This window comes from Serinus canaria, chromosome Z (genome assembly GCF_022539315.1).
Source record: "Serinus canaria isolate serCan28SL12 chromosome Z, serCan2020, whole genome shotgun sequence".
Classification (NCBI taxonomy): domain Eukaryota; kingdom Metazoa; phylum Chordata; class Aves; order Passeriformes; family Fringillidae; genus Serinus; species Serinus canaria.
Genome location: NC_066343.1, coordinates 28,883,223 through 28,902,537, shown reverse-complemented (window position 1 = coordinate 28,902,537; position 19,315 = coordinate 28,883,223). Strand labels below are relative to the sequence as shown.

General features: G+C 50.6%; 2 protein-coding genes across 2 annotated transcripts; both read right to left on the bottom strand.

Moving 5' to 3' along the window:
* Window positions 1–699: 699 nt before the first annotated feature.
* HEMGN (hemogen) lies at window positions 700–5,647 on the bottom strand. Its single transcript, XM_009096778.4, has 4 exons — window positions 5,480–5,647; window positions 3,116–3,209; window positions 2,414–2,688; window positions 700–1,298 (listed from the first exon to the last, which is right to left on the bottom strand). The coding sequence occupies exons 1-4, from the start codon at window positions 5,559–5,561 to the stop codon at window positions 1,189–1,191; spliced, it is 561 nt and encodes a 186-aa protein (XP_009095026.1). The 5' UTR covers window positions 5,562–5,647; the 3' UTR covers window positions 700–1,188.
* Window positions 5,648–12,390: 6,743 nt separating this feature from the next.
* Window positions 12,391–13,804, bottom strand: SPINK4 (serine peptidase inhibitor Kazal type 4). The gene is made up of 3 exons (XM_018921549.3): window positions 13,675–13,804; window positions 13,264–13,376; window positions 12,391–12,541 (listed from the first exon to the last, which is right to left on the bottom strand). The coding sequence occupies exons 1-3, from the start codon at window positions 13,729–13,731 to the stop codon at window positions 12,487–12,489; spliced, it is 225 nt and encodes a 74-aa protein (XP_018777094.3). The 5' UTR covers window positions 13,732–13,804; the 3' UTR covers window positions 12,391–12,486.
* Window positions 13,805–19,315: the final 5,511 nt, after the last annotated feature.

Here is a 19,315-nt window from a genome sequence, read left to right as displayed (position 1 = left end):
TTTAGAGCTTCTGGCAGTGTAACTGTGGAGGTCAGGGTCTCAGCACAGGGAGGCTGTGCCAAGAGCTGGCAAGCACTGGCTCCTCATGTGATGTCCCTGGGACCAAAGCAGGGATGGGATGTCAAGGGTGCCCACCATGTACTGGAGAGACTCTTACTGGTGTCACCAGTTAGATGTCACACATGCTGTGACAAAGAGCCTCGAGGGCTCTGGGACAGCAGCAGCAACATGTCCAGTGCCATAAGATTATTCCCCACATCAGGGGTGCCTGCAGGGTCTGGCTAGCCTTGTGCTCTGGGAGACAGGCTCTTGGGAAGTCAGACAATGGCAATATGACCTCCACTCCTCCTCAAGAGGAGGAGGATCCTTTGTGTCAGGATATTACAGGAATTGAAGAGAGCCTCTTCCCTTGCTGTGCACCGGAACAAGGACCACAAGACCCAAATCATGGAGAGAGACACAGGGCGCCCCATTACCTTCTGGCTTCAGGAGAAATCCTGTGTGAAGACTGGGGAGACAGGGAGACAATGACTGTGCGGAGTATCTCCTGTCTTTGCCCCAAATGGCATTTTCCTGACAAAAGTGTATAATTCAGCCAAGTTCCAGCCCAATGCACTCAGCTGTTTTCAACCTCTTCTGTTTGTCTTACAAGGTCAGAGTGAAGGTGCCCAAAAATTAAAAACAAAAAATACTTCCAGCTTTAGGAAAGCAAGATGTTTATTGCAGATAAAAACAGGCTATGAGAAAAACGTTCAGACTGAAAATAATAGCACAAAGGGTGGTGGGGTGCGGTAAAAAGCCCAAGATGGACTTCTTCAGCCAGCTAAAAATCACAGTGAATGTTAGCTTTACAATGCCACTCACATATAAGCAAATAAGAAATTACTTTCAGGAACACAGGTGGATGCTGGACTGTATGACTGAACTGTAGTGTGGCAGAGCACTGTGAAGCCTTAGATGGGCCCAAGGAAAACAGCCTGTTTGCAGAGAGAGCAGGAGGCTCAGAAGCCACAGGCAACTCCCTAGGGGCTGCCTCTCTAGCCTGGAAGGAGCACAGAAAACAGAGTGACAAGGAGAGTGTGGGCTTTATGGCTCCCAAGAAAGCAGCTGCTCAAAATCACTGTGCCGTACTTATCAAGTTTGTGAGATGAGAGTAAGAATAAAAAATATCCCCAAACAATCAGAAAGTTAATACAGAATATGTGGAATGAATTCGTTATCCTGGTGGTCATTTTCCAGAGGAGTATTCAACTCTTCTAGTATATCTGCTTCTGCTGGTTTCAGCACATCCTCTTCACCTGTTGTAAGGCATGTAAGAGACAGATGATTTCTGGGGGGCTCCCATGTTATCCCTCTGTCCCATGATAAAGATCCCCCAGCCAGTCTCCTGCAATTGCCTGGAGAAGGCGTTAGGTGGGTTGCCTGCTTTTCAAGGGCACACCCAGTTGTGGAGGGGAGTTGGAGAAGGTAAAGTACCGGTGGGTTTAAAGCCAGAGGCAATAGCCACAACCCTGATTTCAAGGCCTCAGGGCTGGAGGCTGGACACCCACCCCAGAGCCCAGGATGCAGAATAGCTGTTTTCCATGGCACAACAGCACCACATGCCTTGCATCAACAGGCCTTTTCTTCCCCCCCGCACAGACATTGCTGGAAATGCAGTAGTTGAGGGTCAGAGGATTGCCACCTCCTCTGAAGCAGATCCTTAGTTTTCCTGGTTTTGAAGCAACCTGCATGCTTGACCCAATGACTGCTAAAGTGAATGTACTCTACTCTTCCCACAGCAGATCAGGGAGAAACTCCTGCTGAGGTAGCTGTACATGGATTTTCTGAGCCCTGGTACCAGCCTGCCATTCTGACCAGCTTAGTGCCCTCCATGCCTCAGTCCTGGCAGGTTTCCAAGGTGTAGTTGCCTGCAGACACCCACCCCTTGTCACAGTGCCCACTTTGCTCTCCCACAATCCAGTCCTGAAACTTGATGCACTGTGGACAGAACATGTCTTGACTTTGGCTCCCCCAACCAGCTCTGACCACAAAAAACCTCATCTTGTCTCCACAGAGAAGAGATCTTCACAGAGATATATCCCCCTGTGCTAATATGGCTCTTGGCAGAGCTGCAGAAGCGTTCTTAGGACAAGGAGTTAGAGAGGACCAGGTCCACAGCCCCATCCCAATGACTGACAGTAGTGGACTTGTTATCACTCCCCTGGACTCAGAGAGAGTCTGTCTGTCCCTGCAGTCCCACCATCCCCCCACCCTTTCTCAGCTACCCAAGTTTTGTGGGGCAGGGAGCCATGCCCTGGAGATGCTGTGGGATTGTTGTTGATAAGAGGGGCACCCTTGGGTGACAGTCTTCAAGCGGCGCACTGCACTGCCCCCAGGCCACCATGGGGCCAGCAGCTCTGTGGCAACTCACCAGCAGGGTCGAAGCTCCTGTCTGCCAGCTCCCCTTCCACTGCCACTGCTTGCATCCCACTGACCATGTTCTGGAGGGTCAGCATAGGTGGTGGCTGCTGCTGGTAGCCTGGTTCAGGCAGTGCTGGCTCAGAGGGCACCGGCTCAGCCTTCTCCTGGTGGTCAGGCTGGGGGTCCACTGCTGGCTCTGACTCCAGGACAGCCTTGACCACTGTCTGACGGCCCCGTCCTCTTTTGGCTCTTCTGGCTCTCCTTTGCTGTTCGATCTTATAGTCTCTGCCAGGGGATTTCACAGGGATGATGACTTGGGAATAGGACAAAGGACTTTCCCTTCTACCCTAAGGCAGCTTTGCTGGGTCCCTCTGTTGAGGTTGTGACCCAGTTCATCCCGGCAGAAGCTGCAATTCTTCAGCCCCACTCCTGAGCCCTGCACAGCAGCCTTCTGCAGCTGCACCAGTGGGCAGGAGCTTGGGCAATAAATTTTTCCTCAACCCCACATTATGACTGAGGTTGGCTTGCTACCCCCCCATCCATCTCTCCCCCCAATGCCTGTGTAGACCTTGAGCAGCTACTGGCTGCAGGTCACCTTTCCTCGCTGAAGACTGATGGCTCTGTCCTTGGGTGAAGATGGAAGGGCTGGGCCATATCTGGGCTCAGGTTAAGTGCACCACAAAAACAACTTGACAGAAAATGCAAGATTTACCTCATAACCCACTGAGCTGAATCTTTCTCCAGGGCTTCTGCTTTTCTTTTCCTGAGCAACTCCCGGTCTCTCAAGCGACGGGTTATGATGACATCTACAGGGATAAAGTGAGGGCTAACATAACATTCTGATCTCTCCTGCCTGGCACTAGGGCACTGATGCAAGAGGCCATGCTTTTTTTTTTTTTGTCCCAAAGGAGTCTTAATAGGAAACTCCTTGAGCACTGTACTTCCAGCACAGCCTCAGTGGGTGGGATTTGATGACACAGCACCCAAAACTTCCAGGCTTCTAGCCTGACAATTACTCTAGATTTCCAGTTGCAGTTCCTTGGGGTGACCCATGTCCAACCTACTCCCCTTACTGTAGGGACCTGGGGCATGGTGCCTTTGATCAGGCATCAGTACAAACTGCAAGATAATTCTTCTTGTTTTCTCCATTGTTACCCTTTTCCCCAGACAGCTGGAACTGGCCACACTGAAATTAGGATTTTTATCTAAAAACCTGGAGAAAGCCTTGACCCACAGAACACAGTCCTTCAAAACAGGAGCAGCCCTGTGGGAGTAAGGATGAGCCAGAGGGCGCAGCCTTACCCACACAGATGCTCATGTGCATTGGGCTGAGACCTCGTGGGGAGATGGTGATGCAACCAGAGACCAAGACAGGGCTAGTACACACTGCTGGGGTTGAGAAAATTGGTGCCAAACACCACACAAACAGCCCCAAGCTGGTCTGCAGCTGTGAGGAAGACCATGGCAGGGCCTAAGAAAGATTAACTGATGTGAGAAAGCTCCAATGCTGGCTTTATTGTTTGGGCAGGATGTGCAGGTTGCATACAGCCAGCAGCAGAGAGGAGCATTCCCCAGATCCCAGGCACCAGCCTTCCTTGGCCAAGGTAAGCAGTGTCCATTTCACTGGTTGCAAAGGGCTCCAAAGGGCTTTCTGAGACAAAGACCAGCCTAAAAAATGGTCTGAACTTCACTTCTCCATGTCTTTGTCCTAAAAGACAGCAATCCCTGATGATATCTAGTGTAGATTCTAAGCTGTGATAGTAAAACTTGTCTTAAATCAAGCAGCATCCAGGAGACACAGGGAGCCTTGAGAGAGAAGGAATTCTTCCCAAAGGTGCTCTGAAGAGATCACAAAAGAACTGATTTTCATAGTTTCACCAAAACTCACAAAGTGGAAAAGCAAAACTATGACCTGCTCCTTACAGATGTAATCGGATCCAGCTCCTTTCACAAAAAGCCTTGGCTCCCACTAAAGTAGTGAAATCGGTGAAAATTTGTCATTTTGTCATTCTCTTGATCAGAGGGTAGAAGTGTCAAGGTGAGAAGGACTTCTGAGGCTGAGCAGGGATTACAGGTCTTTTATCCCAGGTATGTATTAAGTGCAAGAAAAATTGTAGTCCAGGACAGGACAATGCAAAGCTGACAGCAGGAGCCAGTCTGTGCCCAAAGTAGACTTCTACACAAAACACATCTGACAATTAATAATAATCTCACAGAAATTTACCTTGGAGAGTGTTTATGTTAGTCTATGCTTCAATGTCCTCATCAAAGCAGAATCAGCTTTAAAATTACATCTGACTTCCCAGAACACTGTCCAGGGAAGCTGAGAATAACTCCAGGACAAGTGGGAGGTCGTTCCCTGACATGAGGAAGTAACAGAGACAGTAGAGCTCAGCCAGCAGGAGATGACTCTGCCATTCACACAGAAAAAGGCAGTAAACTCCCTGGGAAGATGAGGTTACAGGTTGCAGTGGCAGGATCTGCACAGGGCCTCGGTTCAGCTACTGAAGTACATAATCCCTTGCACATCCCATTTGCAGCCAAGGTAATTTTATTTTCCTTTCAAAATGTCTTGTGAGCTGTAAAAGCAATTTTAGCTGCTTGAAATCAGTCTCCTTCCCAGTCCATTCTAAGAAAACACCCCTAATTCACTTCCATCTGGTCCAAGAAAGCACTCCCACAACAGCTCCAAAGCTGTCACCTGCCAGCACTAAGGAGGGAAGACCACAGCAAAACATATGCATCCTGATGAAAATATATTTACTAGAGGGCACAAAGAAACAGAAATTAAATCAAAAGAGAAAAGAAAATCAATCTATAAAAACAATGAGGCAGTAATGCCAGTCTGCAAAGAGACAATCTACTGATGCTCTTTGAAGGACTTTAGTTGAAGAGCCTTTACATGTGCTTTGGGATCTGGAACATAACATGTAAAAACACATTCACAGTTAAATGTGCATCCTCTACCCCCAAGCATAGACTAATAATTATTAGTTCCTTTCTGAGAAACACTTGGTAACAAAAATCATGCTCTTCTCTCTCCAAAAACTCAAGTTAGGAATGTTGTCATCATTACCTGGCACAGCATACTCCTCACAGGCTGCAGAGGGTGGCAGGGAAGAGTCCGAGGAAGCATGGTCTTTGCCTAAACTCTCCATTGCTCTTTGCAGTTTTAATTAGAAAGCGGCTTAGTTCCCTGGAAACAGCATCTGGAGATACTGGTGCAGCATAATGAGAGCTTGAAAAAAATGCAGACTGCCCGCCCCAAACCTCTTATCTGGCCAGGCCACTAGGAGGGTAATAATATTCTCCTTATCAGAGTGCAAAGGTGTGTGAGTCTCTGTCCAGGATCTACTGTGTGGGTTGCAAAATATGTTAGTGCTTTTATACTGCAAATTATTCCACTTCAGGTAGGAAATTTACACTCATTTCTGCTAAACTGTGACTCAAAAGCTCTCCTTTGTAGTGGACATGGCAGGGCAGAATGTGGCACTGCCTCACTGCTGCTTTCCAGAGTGAGATGCAGGGACATGTTGTTGGTCCTTGGGCACCCCTTGAGAGGTCTGAAAGGGGATACATCCTGTCTGAAGTTGTTTGCACAGGATCCTAGCAAGGCTGGTAGGAAGGGACATCCTCTGGCTCCCCTCATGGCAGGACTGGCTGCTTCACAAGGTCAGGATGGCTGTGTTGTCGTATTCTTTGGGAACCCCTAAGGATGGAGGCTGTCACAGTCATGTTACCTGTCCAAGAGCTGCACGAGCTTCCTGGGATCCAGACAGAATAATAAACCCATGCCAGCCTGGCTGTGTGTGTTGAGGACTTCCTAATGATTCTTTGGTCCAGTCCCAGGTGGATCAGGACTATAAATAAAGCGCTTCACTGATGAAGCAGGATGGCAATGGGCAGCCCCAGTAAAACCAGTGGGAAGACCCAGCTGTTCCCTTTTCCCCATAGGATGATTTCCTAAGTGGCTGTTCCTAGCTGCTAGCAGCCCCTTTCAGCCCCAGTCCTGCCTGGCCTGCAGGTTCATGCAGGGACATCTGCAGGGCCAGAATCGCTGCAAAGGGGAAGCTGCTGCCTGGTACAATGGCTTCAATGCTGAGTCTGTTCCTTTCTGTGGAAATGGCCAGGCCCCTAGATCAGTGCATGTGAGATGAGGGGACAATCTTGGCCTCTCCTGAAAACTGCCTTCATAGTTTCTTATGCCAGGATGGCACAGTAAAGCTCAAGCCTGTATTGTGTGTAACAACTCTGATGGACCAGAGATACCTCTGCAGCCAGTTCCTAGTGCTGCCATCAGCACTTTTGTCCATGAGACACTCCACTACTTGTGCACTAGTTAGGTGCTAGTGCCCCTAATCCCTTCCCTCCCTGCCCACCATGAATTCAGAAGTGGTTCAAAGGTTGGTAGAAGGACTCAATAACGATAATGCGTCTACCCCCAGGTCCTCTGGGACCCGACTGCCTTTCATGGCAGGGATGATCCCACCTCCCCAAACACTCTGAGGACTTGCCCTGAAGAAAGCAGCTCCCCAGGATGAGCAGATCTGGCTGCCTCCAATCTTTGCCAGTCTTTTTTATTCAGAGTGTACATCCTGTACTCTCAGCAGGATCTCTCTCTAGGTCTCTGGAAGCTCCAGAGCTTGAAACTTCATGCATATAGATTTCCTAAGACGTAAACTTGGAGGTCCATGGTCATCTCTGCTGCCTTTCTTCTTATCCCCTGAGTTGTCACTTTACTCTAGGGCTCCTGCCCTGTGTCCACTGCAGATTACATGGTACCTCCAGAGAGGGGTAGGTCTAACAGCCCCAAAAGAAGCAACAGGGTGGTGGCAGCAGAGCAGATATGGGAAGGCTCTGATATGGGAGGGTGGGCCAGGAGCATGGATGGCATAAAGAGATGTGGGGCTACCGAGTCATTCACAGAATAGTTTCTTGTAGTTCAGTCACAAATGAAGACAAGGTGTGCCAAGCTGGTGAGGGTGTCCATGTTCCAGCCCTGTGTGATGATGCAAAGCATTAGAGACACCCTGGTCATGCAGACATCTGGGAACTGTATCCTGGCAGGATACTTCACTGTAAAAAGGCATTGCTTTTGGAGGAACAAACATATCAGACCTTGATCATTGCTTCTGTTTTTGTGTCCCTCATCACAAAAAACACATTATCACAGAACCACATAAGATGCTAAGCTGGAAAGGACAAAACAGGATCATTGAGTTCAACTCTTGCTCCTGCTCAGAACACCACAAAATCACACCGTGTACCTGAGAGCATTGTCTAAATGTTTCTTGAACTCTGACACACTTGGTGCTGTGAGCACTTCCTTGGGAGCCCATTTCAGTGCCCAAACACCCTCTGGGTGAAGAACCTTTTCCTGATATCCAGCCTAAACCTCCCCTGACTCAGTTTTAGGCCATTCCCTCAGGTCCTGTCATTGGCCACAAAGTGAAGAGATCAGTGCCTGCTGCTCCTCATTCCCTCACAAGGGAGTTGTACCTGAGTGAGGTCTCTCCTCAGTCTCCTCCAGGCTGAACAGACCGAGTGACCTCAGCTGCTCCTCATATGGCTTCACCTCAAGGCCCTTTTCCATCTTCATTGCTCTCCTCTGAAACTTTCTAAGGGCTCAATGTCTTTCTTATACCCTAAACTGCACCCAGAACTGCCCCCAGCCCTGGAGGTGAGGCTGCCCCAGTGCAGAGCAGAGCAGGACAATCCCCTCCCTTGTCTGGCTGTGTTTCTGTGCCTGATGCACCCCAGGACACAGGTGGCCCTCCTGGCTGCCAGGGCACTGCTGGCTCATGTTCAGCTTGTCATTGACCAGGACCTTTTCCACAGAGCTGCTCTCTAGCCTCTCATTCCCCAGTCTATACACACATCCAGGGCTGCCCCATCCCAGGTGGAGAAACTGAAGTGCTTGAAGCATGTTCAAAGAAGAGCAAAGAAACTGGCAAAGTGTCTAGAAAACAAGTCCTCTGAGGAGTGACTGAGGGACTGAGGTTGAGCTTGAAGAAAAGGAACCTGAAGGGACACATTATTGTTCTGCACAGGTTCCTGATAGTAGATTGTGGATGGTGGGGGTCCATCTCTTCTCCCAGGTAAAAAGCCACAGGACAAGAGGGAATTACCTCAAATTTCTCTGGGGTAGGTTTAGGCTGGATGTCAGGCTGCCCAGGGCAGTGGTAGAGTCACTGTTCTTGGAGGTATTTAAAAGATGTGTAGGCATAGTGTTTAGGGACACAGTTTCCTGCAGGACATGGCAGTTGAATTCCATGGGGTCTTTAAGGGTCTTAATGGTCTTCTTCAACCTAAATGATTCTCTGATTCTATATTCTGGGCTGCTTGCAGCCAGGTGTTATGAAGCATGGAAGGAAGGGTAATCCCAGTGTGTTTCAGTGCTCCACAGGAACTGGGTGCATGCTCAGGCTGTGGATAACTCAGCTTCTCACACCAACCATCTACGTAGTCACCCCACAGCCTGGTGAGGGCTGATAAGTGACTCCTGACTCAGCAAAACTTTGCCATAAGACAGTGCAGAGCCTGTCTGGTACTGTGACTGTTCCTCCATTTCATCTGCCTTCAACCTTGAAGGGAGCATTTGTGAAAGAAAGAGTCACTGTGCCCCCAGGTTCTTCAGAGGTTTAATGGAATCGATGGACTTCAAAATCTTACAGAGCTGGCACTTGCACCTCTCAGGAAGGAAATCTCTAGAAGACACTTGTCCCCTGAGTGTAAACTGCTTTAAATGCCAAGGAAGCAATTTCAGTATTCCACAGAAAATTTTGGTAATGGTTAGCAATGGGGAAATTACAGGCCCTACCACCTACTTTCAAGTTGTCTGTGCTCTGAAGTAGAGGGGCTGAGATGTGGCCAAAGCTGCACCCCCTTTGCTGTAGAGAAACTTGCACAAGTGGGTTAAATTTTATGGCCAGTCTTGGCTACATGAACTGTTGTAGCCAGACAATTTACAGAGTGCCAAGTGCTGCTTCCCTCCCCTTTCTCCCCACGTTTCAGTTCAGCTAGCCCTGGGCCACTTTCACTGATGTCTCCAGCTCCCTCAGGTCCTGAGGCCCTGGAAGATGTCAACTGAGTGTTCAGCAGCAGGGGCATCTCCAGTGTCACAGACTCCTCAAATGCCATTGGAGCAGCTTGGTAGGGGAACATCACCAACCTTGGGTACATCTCACCATGTCCCCACACAGCTTTCAACACAAAAATATCCTAGGAAAGTTTTGTCCAAGGGACAAACACTCCACTTGAGTGGATCCTGCCATTGGCTGGCCTGCTTTCACTGTAGACACAACGGCAGGCTTTGGATCTATGTGTAAGCTGAAGGTCTTCCTGACCCTCAAGGGTATTCCCTTCCTGATCCTCAAGGGTATTCCCCTTGTCTGGCAAGGCTACTGTAGAGCACTATCCACAGACCTACATATCCCTCCCTGCAGCCGTGGATGCAGCCCTGGTAAACACGGGCAGCTGGGGGAGCTGTGCTGCTGCCACTCTTGCAGGGTGTCAGGGCACTTTTTCCAGTCTTGTCTCACAGGACAATGGCAGAGAAGCAATTTGGAGGCTTGTCCTCCACTCACTGACTTGAGGAAACTTGCCTGGTTGCAAGACGCTGCTCTGGGAGCACTGTGTGCTACTCATTGCTCTGTGTGACAAACTATGGTGCCTGTGAAAGCAGATAATCCCTTTCTTTCCCTGCCTTGACTGAAGCATGAAAAGATGAGAAACAGACAGATAAACTGAACAGGAAAAGCGTATGCAAAAGTGCAAATTCATATGCATACTCTCTGGCACAGATCAGGGCTCTGCAAGCATCTTGCAGATGCTTGCAGAGCATCTGTCCACCAGCTGCTTCCTTAGTCTCACCTGACCTTGGCAGGCACAGATCAGGCTCTGTGCACCAGGCTGGTCTTGCACAGGCCCTGAGGTCTGTGGCGGTGTTCAATCACTGCCTTCACCCTTCCCTTGGTCTGCCACTTGCTTCTGAGCCATGTGAAATAAACAGCCAAATCCACAAGTCCCTGTGGAGGACGAGTATCTCTGAATTTGCTGTGTAGAGTCAACACTGACCCTGTCCTGTGGCTGCCCATGCTCTGACCTTGCAGGTCTGGCCTATTAGTCTGTGCTTTAGTTCCGCAATTTCTGAATAAACACTCCACTTTGTGCTGGAGGCATGTGGTTTCCCCCTTCAGAAGAGCTTCTGGATGGTCTGTGTTGTTTTTTCCTAGCCTGCACATAAATAGTCACGGCTCTCAGGGCACACACAGCACACACACTCTTGGGCTGCAGCCACTCTGCTGATGCAGCTCGAGCCACGGCGTGGGGCTGAGATCCTGGTGACACTTGCCCACCCCAGGGGAGAATGAGCCCCAGCTATGCTAAGCTGGGCATAACCTTCCCCTCAGCCCTGGCAGAAAACTGGGAGAGAGCTGCCCACATAAATCCTGCCTGTGGCTGAGTTGGCAGCAGCAGCAGGAGCAGAAAACCTCAGGCCAGAAGTGAGCAGTACATTTCTGCTGCTCACTGGGTATGGGTTTTGGCCCTACCAAAGCCTTTCCCTATGGTGCAGGGGAGACAACAAAGTCTGCAGAGAAGAACTGGGAACACAGGGAGTAGCACACAGCCTGGCCACATCTTCCATGCTATTTGTGCACTGGAAGGGGACAAACAGCCTTGCAGAGCCTTGGGTCAAATGAACAGATAATAGCAACAGCCATGGGCAGCTGTCCCCTCCTCTGCAGAAGCAGAAAGGGTTCAGGAAAGGAGAACAGGGAAAATCAAAGCTTGGGACAGCCCTGAGCAATTAGTGAGGCCAGGACTCTTCAGCCTGGGAGAGAACTTTCTGAGGAGAATAAAGTTTTTGATGAAAATAGTGGATAAAATCCATCTGACTGAGCAGAGCTGTTTTATGCTCCTCAATACTATTTCCAGCTGCAGCATTAAATCTGTCAGCAATGGCTCTGTGGTGATTGTGGCGCTTTGTGTGTCCCACCTGGTGGCTCCAGCAAGGTGCAGAACTGGATGAGAGGGTGAATTCCAGCTGACCAAGCACAATAGTCATAGTAGACACTGGCACATCTCCCAGACTCCAAGGATGATCACCCTGAAGCACTCTTCCAAACTGATCAGAAATCTCTAATTCTGTACAAATACAAGATGGCCTGAAATGACCTAAGGAGGCAAGCCCTGCATCAGCACTCTGATCTCTGCCACCGTGAGCAAAGGGGGCGCCTTGCCTGCCCAAGTTTTATGGCCTTGTTGCAGGTGTTTTGTGTGTCCATGTGCTAGAAGTGGGAGACGAAAGAGCAGGGGAAGCCCCAAGGCCTGCTGATGCACGCTGACACTGTCACCTCCGTGGGACTGAGCCCTGCCACAATATCAAAGATGGCCCTGACAGCAGGAGCAACTTAGACCTGAAAATTCTTCAGTTTGGGGTTTTTCTCAAGTGCTGGAGCAGACACCTGGGATCCCTGGTGGTCACCATCTCCGCTCAGGCTCTTTCCATGCTCCCCTGTGTTGTCTGAGCTGATTGCTCTGTGAAAGGCCTTCGATAAAAAGCAGAATAACATCTAATAAGAGAAGTGCAGATGTTACTATTTTCAATTTTCATCAGCTCTAGAACCAGTGAAGGAGTTTACTAGGGAGCCATGGAGTCATCTGCTCCCATGCCAGAGAAACATTATTTTCCCTTCACTAAATTGCCTCCTACAGAGAAAAAACTGTGCTTGTTCAGCATCTTCTTCATCAGGACAGGTGATTTTCTTGCTACTCCCCCATGGCCTTTCTCGCAGGAGTGTGGGTGAGATAATACTCTGTGCAGAGCACCCCGGGTTGTTATGTGGATTTGAAATTACTGTTTTGACTGAGCACTTTTAGTAGCCCTTGGTGGGGACTGGCTTATGCTGTTTTCCTCCAGCCATGCATAAAAATTGCTGTTGAAATAAGGTTGTGCATGTCATTTTATTATTCACCATAGCTAGCTTAAGTGTGCAATTCGCACAGAGCACACAGGATCAATTAATCACTTGGTTTTAGGCTCAGGAAACCTATCAGAAAGCTCAGGTATCTTGACACTGCTCAGGTATCTTGACACTGCCCATCTTTCAAAATCCGGATGTCTTGCCTGGTTTTCCTAGAGTAATACAGGAAAAAAGAGTAAAAGAACAAAATAAAACACCATTCCATGAGTCATCCCTTGGCTGCATTCCATCAAATGGAATGGAGCTGACTATTACAAAACTGACCTGCTCATTTTCCTGTCTCAAGAGCTGAGGTGACGGCAACATCCTGGCTCATGGATGTGCCCTCCGGGGCCTGTGGCACTGGTGCTACATCTGCAGCTCAACCTGCTCACACCTGCTCACAGCAGGGCCATCCCTAGCACGAGGTTGTGGTGGCCATGGCTCTATCTGAGCCCCAGCCACCATCCCCAGAACAGAGACCCCCCAACTCACACCTCTGTGGAGCACCACCAATTGGACCTGGTGCCTGTCCAAATTTTCAGCCTCCTGGGGCTGCTGTTTGCGGCTGTTGCCCCATGCTGTATTCCCTGCACCAAGACGACTGAGGCTCCATCCCATCTGTGACTGTAGACTGCTGGTGGATACCCCTAGGCATCCCCTTCCTCAGCCTGGCTGGGTACAGCTGCCCTGCACTTCCTTGCAGCTTCGCTTTCGGAGCTGGCCATCCTTCCCCTTCTGCAGCCCAGCCATGGTTTGGTATTTGCCATGCAAGTGCAGCCTACCATGGCTTTCCCCAGGCTCTGGGGAGCCCGAATGAATGTACTTCACAAGCACCCAGTTTCAGACAGCCAAAATTAGACCTAGGAGGTCCCTGCCAAGGGCATGAGCTTACATTTTTTCCACACAGAGCTGGCACTCATTGGCATAGGTATTCCCATCGGTCCCACAGATGGGCAGGTACAGGAGGGGGCAGGCCTGCAGGTGAGCCAGGTCTTCACACAGCGGCTGGAAAGGAGAAACCACAGCACACATTTCAGTGTCAGCAGCACCCATTTCTTCCCCCCAGAACACTGAGGCAGGAGCAAGTGCCACTGGCAACCTTGTTCCCTCTGTCTCAGGGTAGTGTGTGCCCACAGAGGAGCAGGGGCTGCTGCATCCCTCAGAGGAACTTGTGGCCTGGGCTTTGGTGCTGAAACACCAGCTGCCACGAGGCTGGGGATGATTTCTGGGAACAGTCTTTCTCCCAGGCACATTAGGCATGCCCATCTCAAGCCATGAGCAAAGAAAACCAGAAGCCTCTTACCCTTCTCAGGCCAGCCCCTTCATTCAGCTGTGCCCCTGAAACAGAGCAGAGACCCATGAGCGTGGCAGAAGCACGAGATCACATCCAAACCCAAGGGAAGGCAGGGCTGTGCAGAGCCCATTCAGGACTGAATCAGCTCTGTGGGTTTCATGAGGTGGGATCAGTTTGCTGGTGCATGCCACTCCCACCCAGCAGCGCGGTACACCATTCCCACCCAGCAGCTTCCATCCACAGCTGAGCTGGTTGGGACAAAGCTGTGAATGGCTGTTCCCACCTCCCAAACCCTCTCCCAACAGCCCTCTCTCCCAGTTTCTGGGTCAGGAGCTCCAAGGAACATCCAAGACACCTCAGGAAATGGGAAACCATGCACTGCAGGATGTGGCATGGGGTATCCTCAGAGGGATGAGGCTCAGTGATACTGCACAGCTGGACAGCTGCCGCCTCCAGGGAGAGCGGCACTTGGTGGGCTCCTTTTTCTCAGGCAAGCAGAGCAGTAGCAACAGCTCAGAGCCCACCTGTGCAGTGCACAAATGTCCTGGGAGCATGAAGGCTCACACACAGCCAGCTGCAGGACCACCACTACCTGCACGTAGGTAGCAATGGCTTCCCAGTGCCTATAAACTGGTGCTTCCCTCATAAATATGCTGAGCACATATGCTGTTCTTGCAAAGACTTGGCAGTTTGCATGGAGGCAGGAACTGCAGCACCTGTGGACTCTCCCAGGTCACTCCCAAGCGCAATACTTTTGATGAACCAGCCTGTAACCCTTGCCACAAACTGCTAGAAATGAAGGGACGGTGTGTTTGCTCCAATCCTTCTTCCTCACCATGCTGCCACTGTTTGTTTGCCCTAACCTCACCTCCTCTCCAAACCAGAATTTCTGGGTCTTTCTGCACTATCATGCATTCCCCTCCATCCCATTATCCATCTGCCATTCCCAGCCCACCACCAATGAACTGGCCTCCAGCAGCAGAGCAGACTTACCTCCGGCAGTGACCAGAGTCGCCACTGCCGCCAGCAGCAGCAGCAGCAGCAGCTCTCTCCCAGACATGGTCAGTTCTGGCAGACCTGCTCATGCACCTCGCTCTGCTCCTGGTTGCCTTTATAGAGGAGGGCACAGCCTTATCTCAGGGAACACTGGGAAAAGCAGTGTTTTGTTCCTGCTGGGAGCAGCTGGACTGTACACCCTAAGGGATCACTTAGGCACTCTCACACATAAGATGAGCTTTCCCCTGAAGCTTCCCACTTGTCAGCTTTGGGTGGCAGCATCAGAGGCTGCTTTACAATCCCTTTGCACTGTAGTCAGGTGTTGTGGTTTGACACTGGCCGAACGCCAGGCAACCACAGAAATCACTCACTCACTCACTCACTCACTCACTCACTCACTCACTCACTCACTCACTCACTCACTCACTCGCTCACTCACACCCTCTCCTGCCGCAGCTGGGCAGAGGAGAGAAAAATTACATGAAGGATTCACGAGTTGAAATAAGGACTGGCAGAAAACTCTTCAAGGGCAAAAGAGGCTCGGCTTTGAGGTACAAAGTGAATTTATTACTTACAAAATCAGAGGAGGATAACGAGAAGTAAAATAAGCCCTTAAAAACACCTTTCTTCCTCCACCATCCTTCCCTCCTTCCTACTGACAGCACGAGAGACAGGGCACGGGGATTTTGGTCAATTCATCACCCAAAGTCTTCTTCTGCTGCTCTGTGAGAGGAGCTCATCCCCTGTGAGACCGTGCGGTCCCTTCCCATGGGAGACAGATCTCTGTGAACTTTTCCAGCATGTCTCCAATCTCATGAGCAGCAGCCTTCCCAAAACTTCTGCAAGGTGAGTCCCTCCCACAGACAAGCTGTGCTCCCAGAACTGCTCTGACGTGGCTCTCATCCCATGGGCTGCAGTGCTCCAAGGGCAGGCTGCTCCAGCCTGGGGGCAGGGCCCCTCTCTACACAGGTCTCCCAAAGGATCACAGCCTCCTCCAGGCATCCACGTGCTCCAGCATGGGCACCTCCATGGGCTGTGGGTGGATCTCTGCATCCCCCATGGATCCCCATGGGCTGCAGGGGCACAGCTGCATCACCATGGGCTGCACCACAGCCTGCAGAGGAATCTCAGCTCCAGGGTCTGGAGCAGCTCCTGCCCCTCCTTCTCCACTGACCCTGGTGTCTCCATGTTGTTTCCCTCACACATTCCCACCTCCTCTTCTTCTCTGGCTGAATTAACACTGCATGCCACACTTTGGTTTGATTTTCTTATTAAATCTCTTATCACAGAGGTGTTACCAACCTCTCCAATTGGCCCAGCCTTGGCCAGAAGCATGTTCATCCTCAGAGCCATCAGGGATTAGCTCTGCTGGACATGATGGAAGTTTCCAGCAGCTTCTCACAGAAGCCACCTCTATGGTCCCCCACTATCAAAAACCAGCCTGTGCAAAACCAACACACCAGGGTTGGGCAATGCTGCTCTTCTCTGCTTACCCCAGCCAGCTACTTCTGATTGTATCTCAATCATCCCTTTAGCCTTGCAGCTGCTGTTCTTCACACATGACAGGGATCTGCACTTGAGTTGCGAGCCTAGACCTAGAAAAGCCAGGAAATCCAGGCTGATTAGAGTGGTGAGACCCAGCCAGGTGGCTGCACAGGATCCCAAACACTAAGGGAGGCCCATCACCGTGCTGCAGCAAGGCCACACAGTCACTGGGTGGGATGGGATGGGACAGGCTGGGGCACAGAGGGTCTGGAGGGTACAAAATTCAGCTGCCTGGGGGCAAGGAACTGCAGGTGCAGTCACGGCCTATGCTCAGAGGAGCCACATAGTCAGAGATGGTTTAAAATCTTACCTTACTCCACTCACCACCTTGGCTGCAGCCAAAATTGCCGGAACAAAATTATCTTTATCACAAGATTCAGTGTGTTGGAAGGGGGCAGTGTGCATGGATACCCGGATTAAATACACAGAGGTGACACACAGAGCAGGGAGAAGACAGTGAGGGCTGGAGATGATCCTCAGAGGCAAGAAACACTGAAGAATCATGACCCTAGAATGTCTCAGCTGCTTTGCCTGCAAGACTGGACACTTTATGTCAGGATGAGCATTCTTACCTGTTCTTTCTCAGAAGCTTTATTTTCTACATCTGTCCCCACTTTCCTTTGGTGAAAAAAAATCAGTTCATGAAGGGAGAAGGATGGAAAAGAGAACCACAGATCATAAAGTCAGTGCAAGACCAATGTTGACTAAAAACTCCTTCGGGTCAGACTTGCTGAAATGAGGTCTGGGCCAGAAAGAAGAGAGAGTCCCCTTCCCCATGGGAACAGATGGGATATATCATGTGTTCAAGGGGTGAGCAGGGGGTAGGTGCCCCACAGAAACCACCAGCAGGCTGGGAGAGCTCCAGATGCACGGAGCACACACATTTGCACTCTCTGAGGTTCCGACTATGACTGTGCTTAGGATGTTTTTCCCCAGAGGAAGATACATGCAGAGTATCTCTGTCTGAGTCAGAAGGGGACAGCTTGAGCATCCCTTGTGGCCAGGGAGGTATCGGCCCTGCCAGAGGCTGCTTGCATCCTTCTGGACGTCCGTCCATGCAACTCAGCAGGGCTGTGACCAGGACTTGGGAAGCAGCAATGTAACAAGCTTAGGGTTCCCCTCGCAGAGTCGTTCCTCCACTCTGCCAAGGCAGCTGCACACATGTTTTATATTCCCTCTTCACAGAGTTTACACAGTTCAACAACCTTTGGCTTTCATTATTATTCCACTTTGGAAATCCCTCAACTAAAGTAAATATTTAACTGCATTAGCAGTTGTTCCCAAGGCACATGGGGTCCTGTTAGTCTTGTTTAGTCTAGTACCAGGGAGGCCAAGGGGGATCTGATAGCAGCCTACAGCTGCTGGAGGGGAAGCTGATGGAGCCAATCTCTTTTTGGTGGTGCCAGATGACAGAATAAAAAGCAATTGTCACAAACTGCAGCTTTGAGATGATCAGGTCAGGAGTCAGGAAAGAAGCCTTACCCCAAAACCTTTCCATCTCAGCAGGACACGTACCTGACTAAGTCTCACTGTGCACAAGATTTGTTGGGTGAGCCCTGAAGGACCCTGCCACCAGCAGGTTGGGTCCATGGGACAAGCAGCTGTCAGTCTCCAGCACACATGGATGTATGTCCTTAGATTCACATCTGGCAAGTCTGGTCCTAGCCAGCACTCAACAATATGACCAACACAGTGCCCCCTCCTGCAAACTGCTCACCCAACAGGGCACTTCACAGCTCCAGATGAGGGCTATCTTGGGCCTTTAAAGTCTTGTCCAAAGTTTTTACTACCAAGGAAAACATCCAAATCCCGATTGTAATGCCACTGGTGACATCTCCACTGCCTCTGATTCCAAGCATGGCCAGGTTCTCTGGTCATGGCAGCAGCAGCGCAGGAGCAGCCGGCTGGGGCTGTGCTCCTGGGACAGGTTGTGCACTCCAGATCACTCCCTAGGAGAAAGAGTGGCAGGAAATGTCTGCTTCCCTTCTGTGCTGGAGGCAGCAAGGTGCTGTAGCAAAGCTGTTGGCTGATGCAAGGCTTGATATTCCTCCACCTCATTCCTCAGTGATATTCAAATTGCAGTGCCTTCACAAAGCAGATTAAAATTATATGCTAAGAGATGACAAAGGGTAAATGACCTCTTGCAAATTGTTTTTGTCCTGCTTTCAAGCTTTTCTGCCAAGCACAAACTCGCAGCTCCTAATGAAAGTCCTGCCTACTGTACCCCTCAGAGAAGAGATGGGGAAATTCTTCCTCAAGTGAGGCAGAAGGTTTTCTGGCAGCTACTTCCCTCGCTTTGGCTGTGGAGCTCCATCTGGCTCTGCATTTTCTCCCTGTACTTTCACCAGCAAGACGGTGATGTGGAAGGCTTCAAGACATAGGATGGGGAGATGTGAAGGCTCTGGGTTTGCCTGAGGAGCTGGAGACCCAGTGTCACCACCAGCAAGACACACAAACTCTGCTGGAGACAGTGGGAACAAGCAAGGAGACTTCTGGTTCTGAAACCAATCTTAGGCCAGCTCCCTTGCAGCACTGCCCCTGCCTCTGTGCTTGTGCCCCACCAGTGGTACCCGCATCATCTGGGGTTGCCCATCACCCCTAGACCCTTATGGTGGCTCTGCCCTCCTAGGGACTGCAGCTCTGTCAGCAGGCATTCTGTCCGTCCGAGTGGGAACCGATGGCAGCCCGCCAGGCTGCATTGCGTCACGTCGCTCTGGCCCCATGTCTGCCTGATGGCCTTATCGTTGCTGTGGCCTTGGTGTCGTCACCACTCCACCCAGCACCTACCGTTTCCTTGCTCTTATCTCTTGTCTTTCCTGGATTTTGTGGCTATTCTCAGCCTCCCCACGTTCTGCACCCATACTGATATTTTAAGTCCTGGGCTGCCGCTCCTCCCAGGGCTTTGGTGTGCCCACAAGGGGGTCCCACAAGTACTGCAGTGCCCTGAGAGAGAGCACTGCCCTGCTGTGCAGCCCAAACCAGAGCCCACCATGCTCGCCCTGATCCATGGGCACCTGGTTCTCTTCTCCCTTGTGTTGGCCACTGCTTGTTCAGACCTCTGTTCTGCAAGACACGCTCTAAATGCACCCGCAGTCTGCCAATGCTCTGC

What these genes read in the sequence shown, in the direction of transcription:
- HEMGN (XM_009096778.4), bottom strand. Translation starts at nt 5,561, where the DNA reads ATGGAGAGTTTAGGCAAAGACCATGCTTCCTCGGACTCTTCCCTGCCA. An exon ending in TGAGGAGTATGCTGTGCCAG is followed by an intron (nt 3,210 to 5,479) that starts GTAATGATGACA and finishes TTATCCCTGTAG; the next exon opens with ATGTCATCATAACCCGTCGC. An exon ending in TCAGCTCAGTGGGTTATGAG is followed by an intron (nt 2,689 to 3,115) that starts GTAAATCTTGCA and finishes ATCCCCTGGCAG; the next exon opens with AGACTATAAGATCGAACAGC.
- SPINK4 (XM_018921549.3), bottom strand. Translation starts at nt 13,731, where the DNA reads ATGGGTCTCTGCTCTGTTTCAGGGGCACAGCTGAATGAAGGGGCTGGC. An exon ending in AAGGGGCTGGCCTGAGAAGG is followed by an intron (nt 13,377 to 13,674) that starts GTAAGAGGCTTC and finishes TCTCCTTTCCAG; the next exon opens with CCGCTGTGTGAAGACCTGGC. An exon ending in CAGCTCTGTGTGGAAAAAAT is followed by an intron (nt 12,542 to 13,263) that starts GTAAGCTCATGC and finishes GTATTACTCTAG; the next exon opens with GAAAACCAGGCAAGACATCC.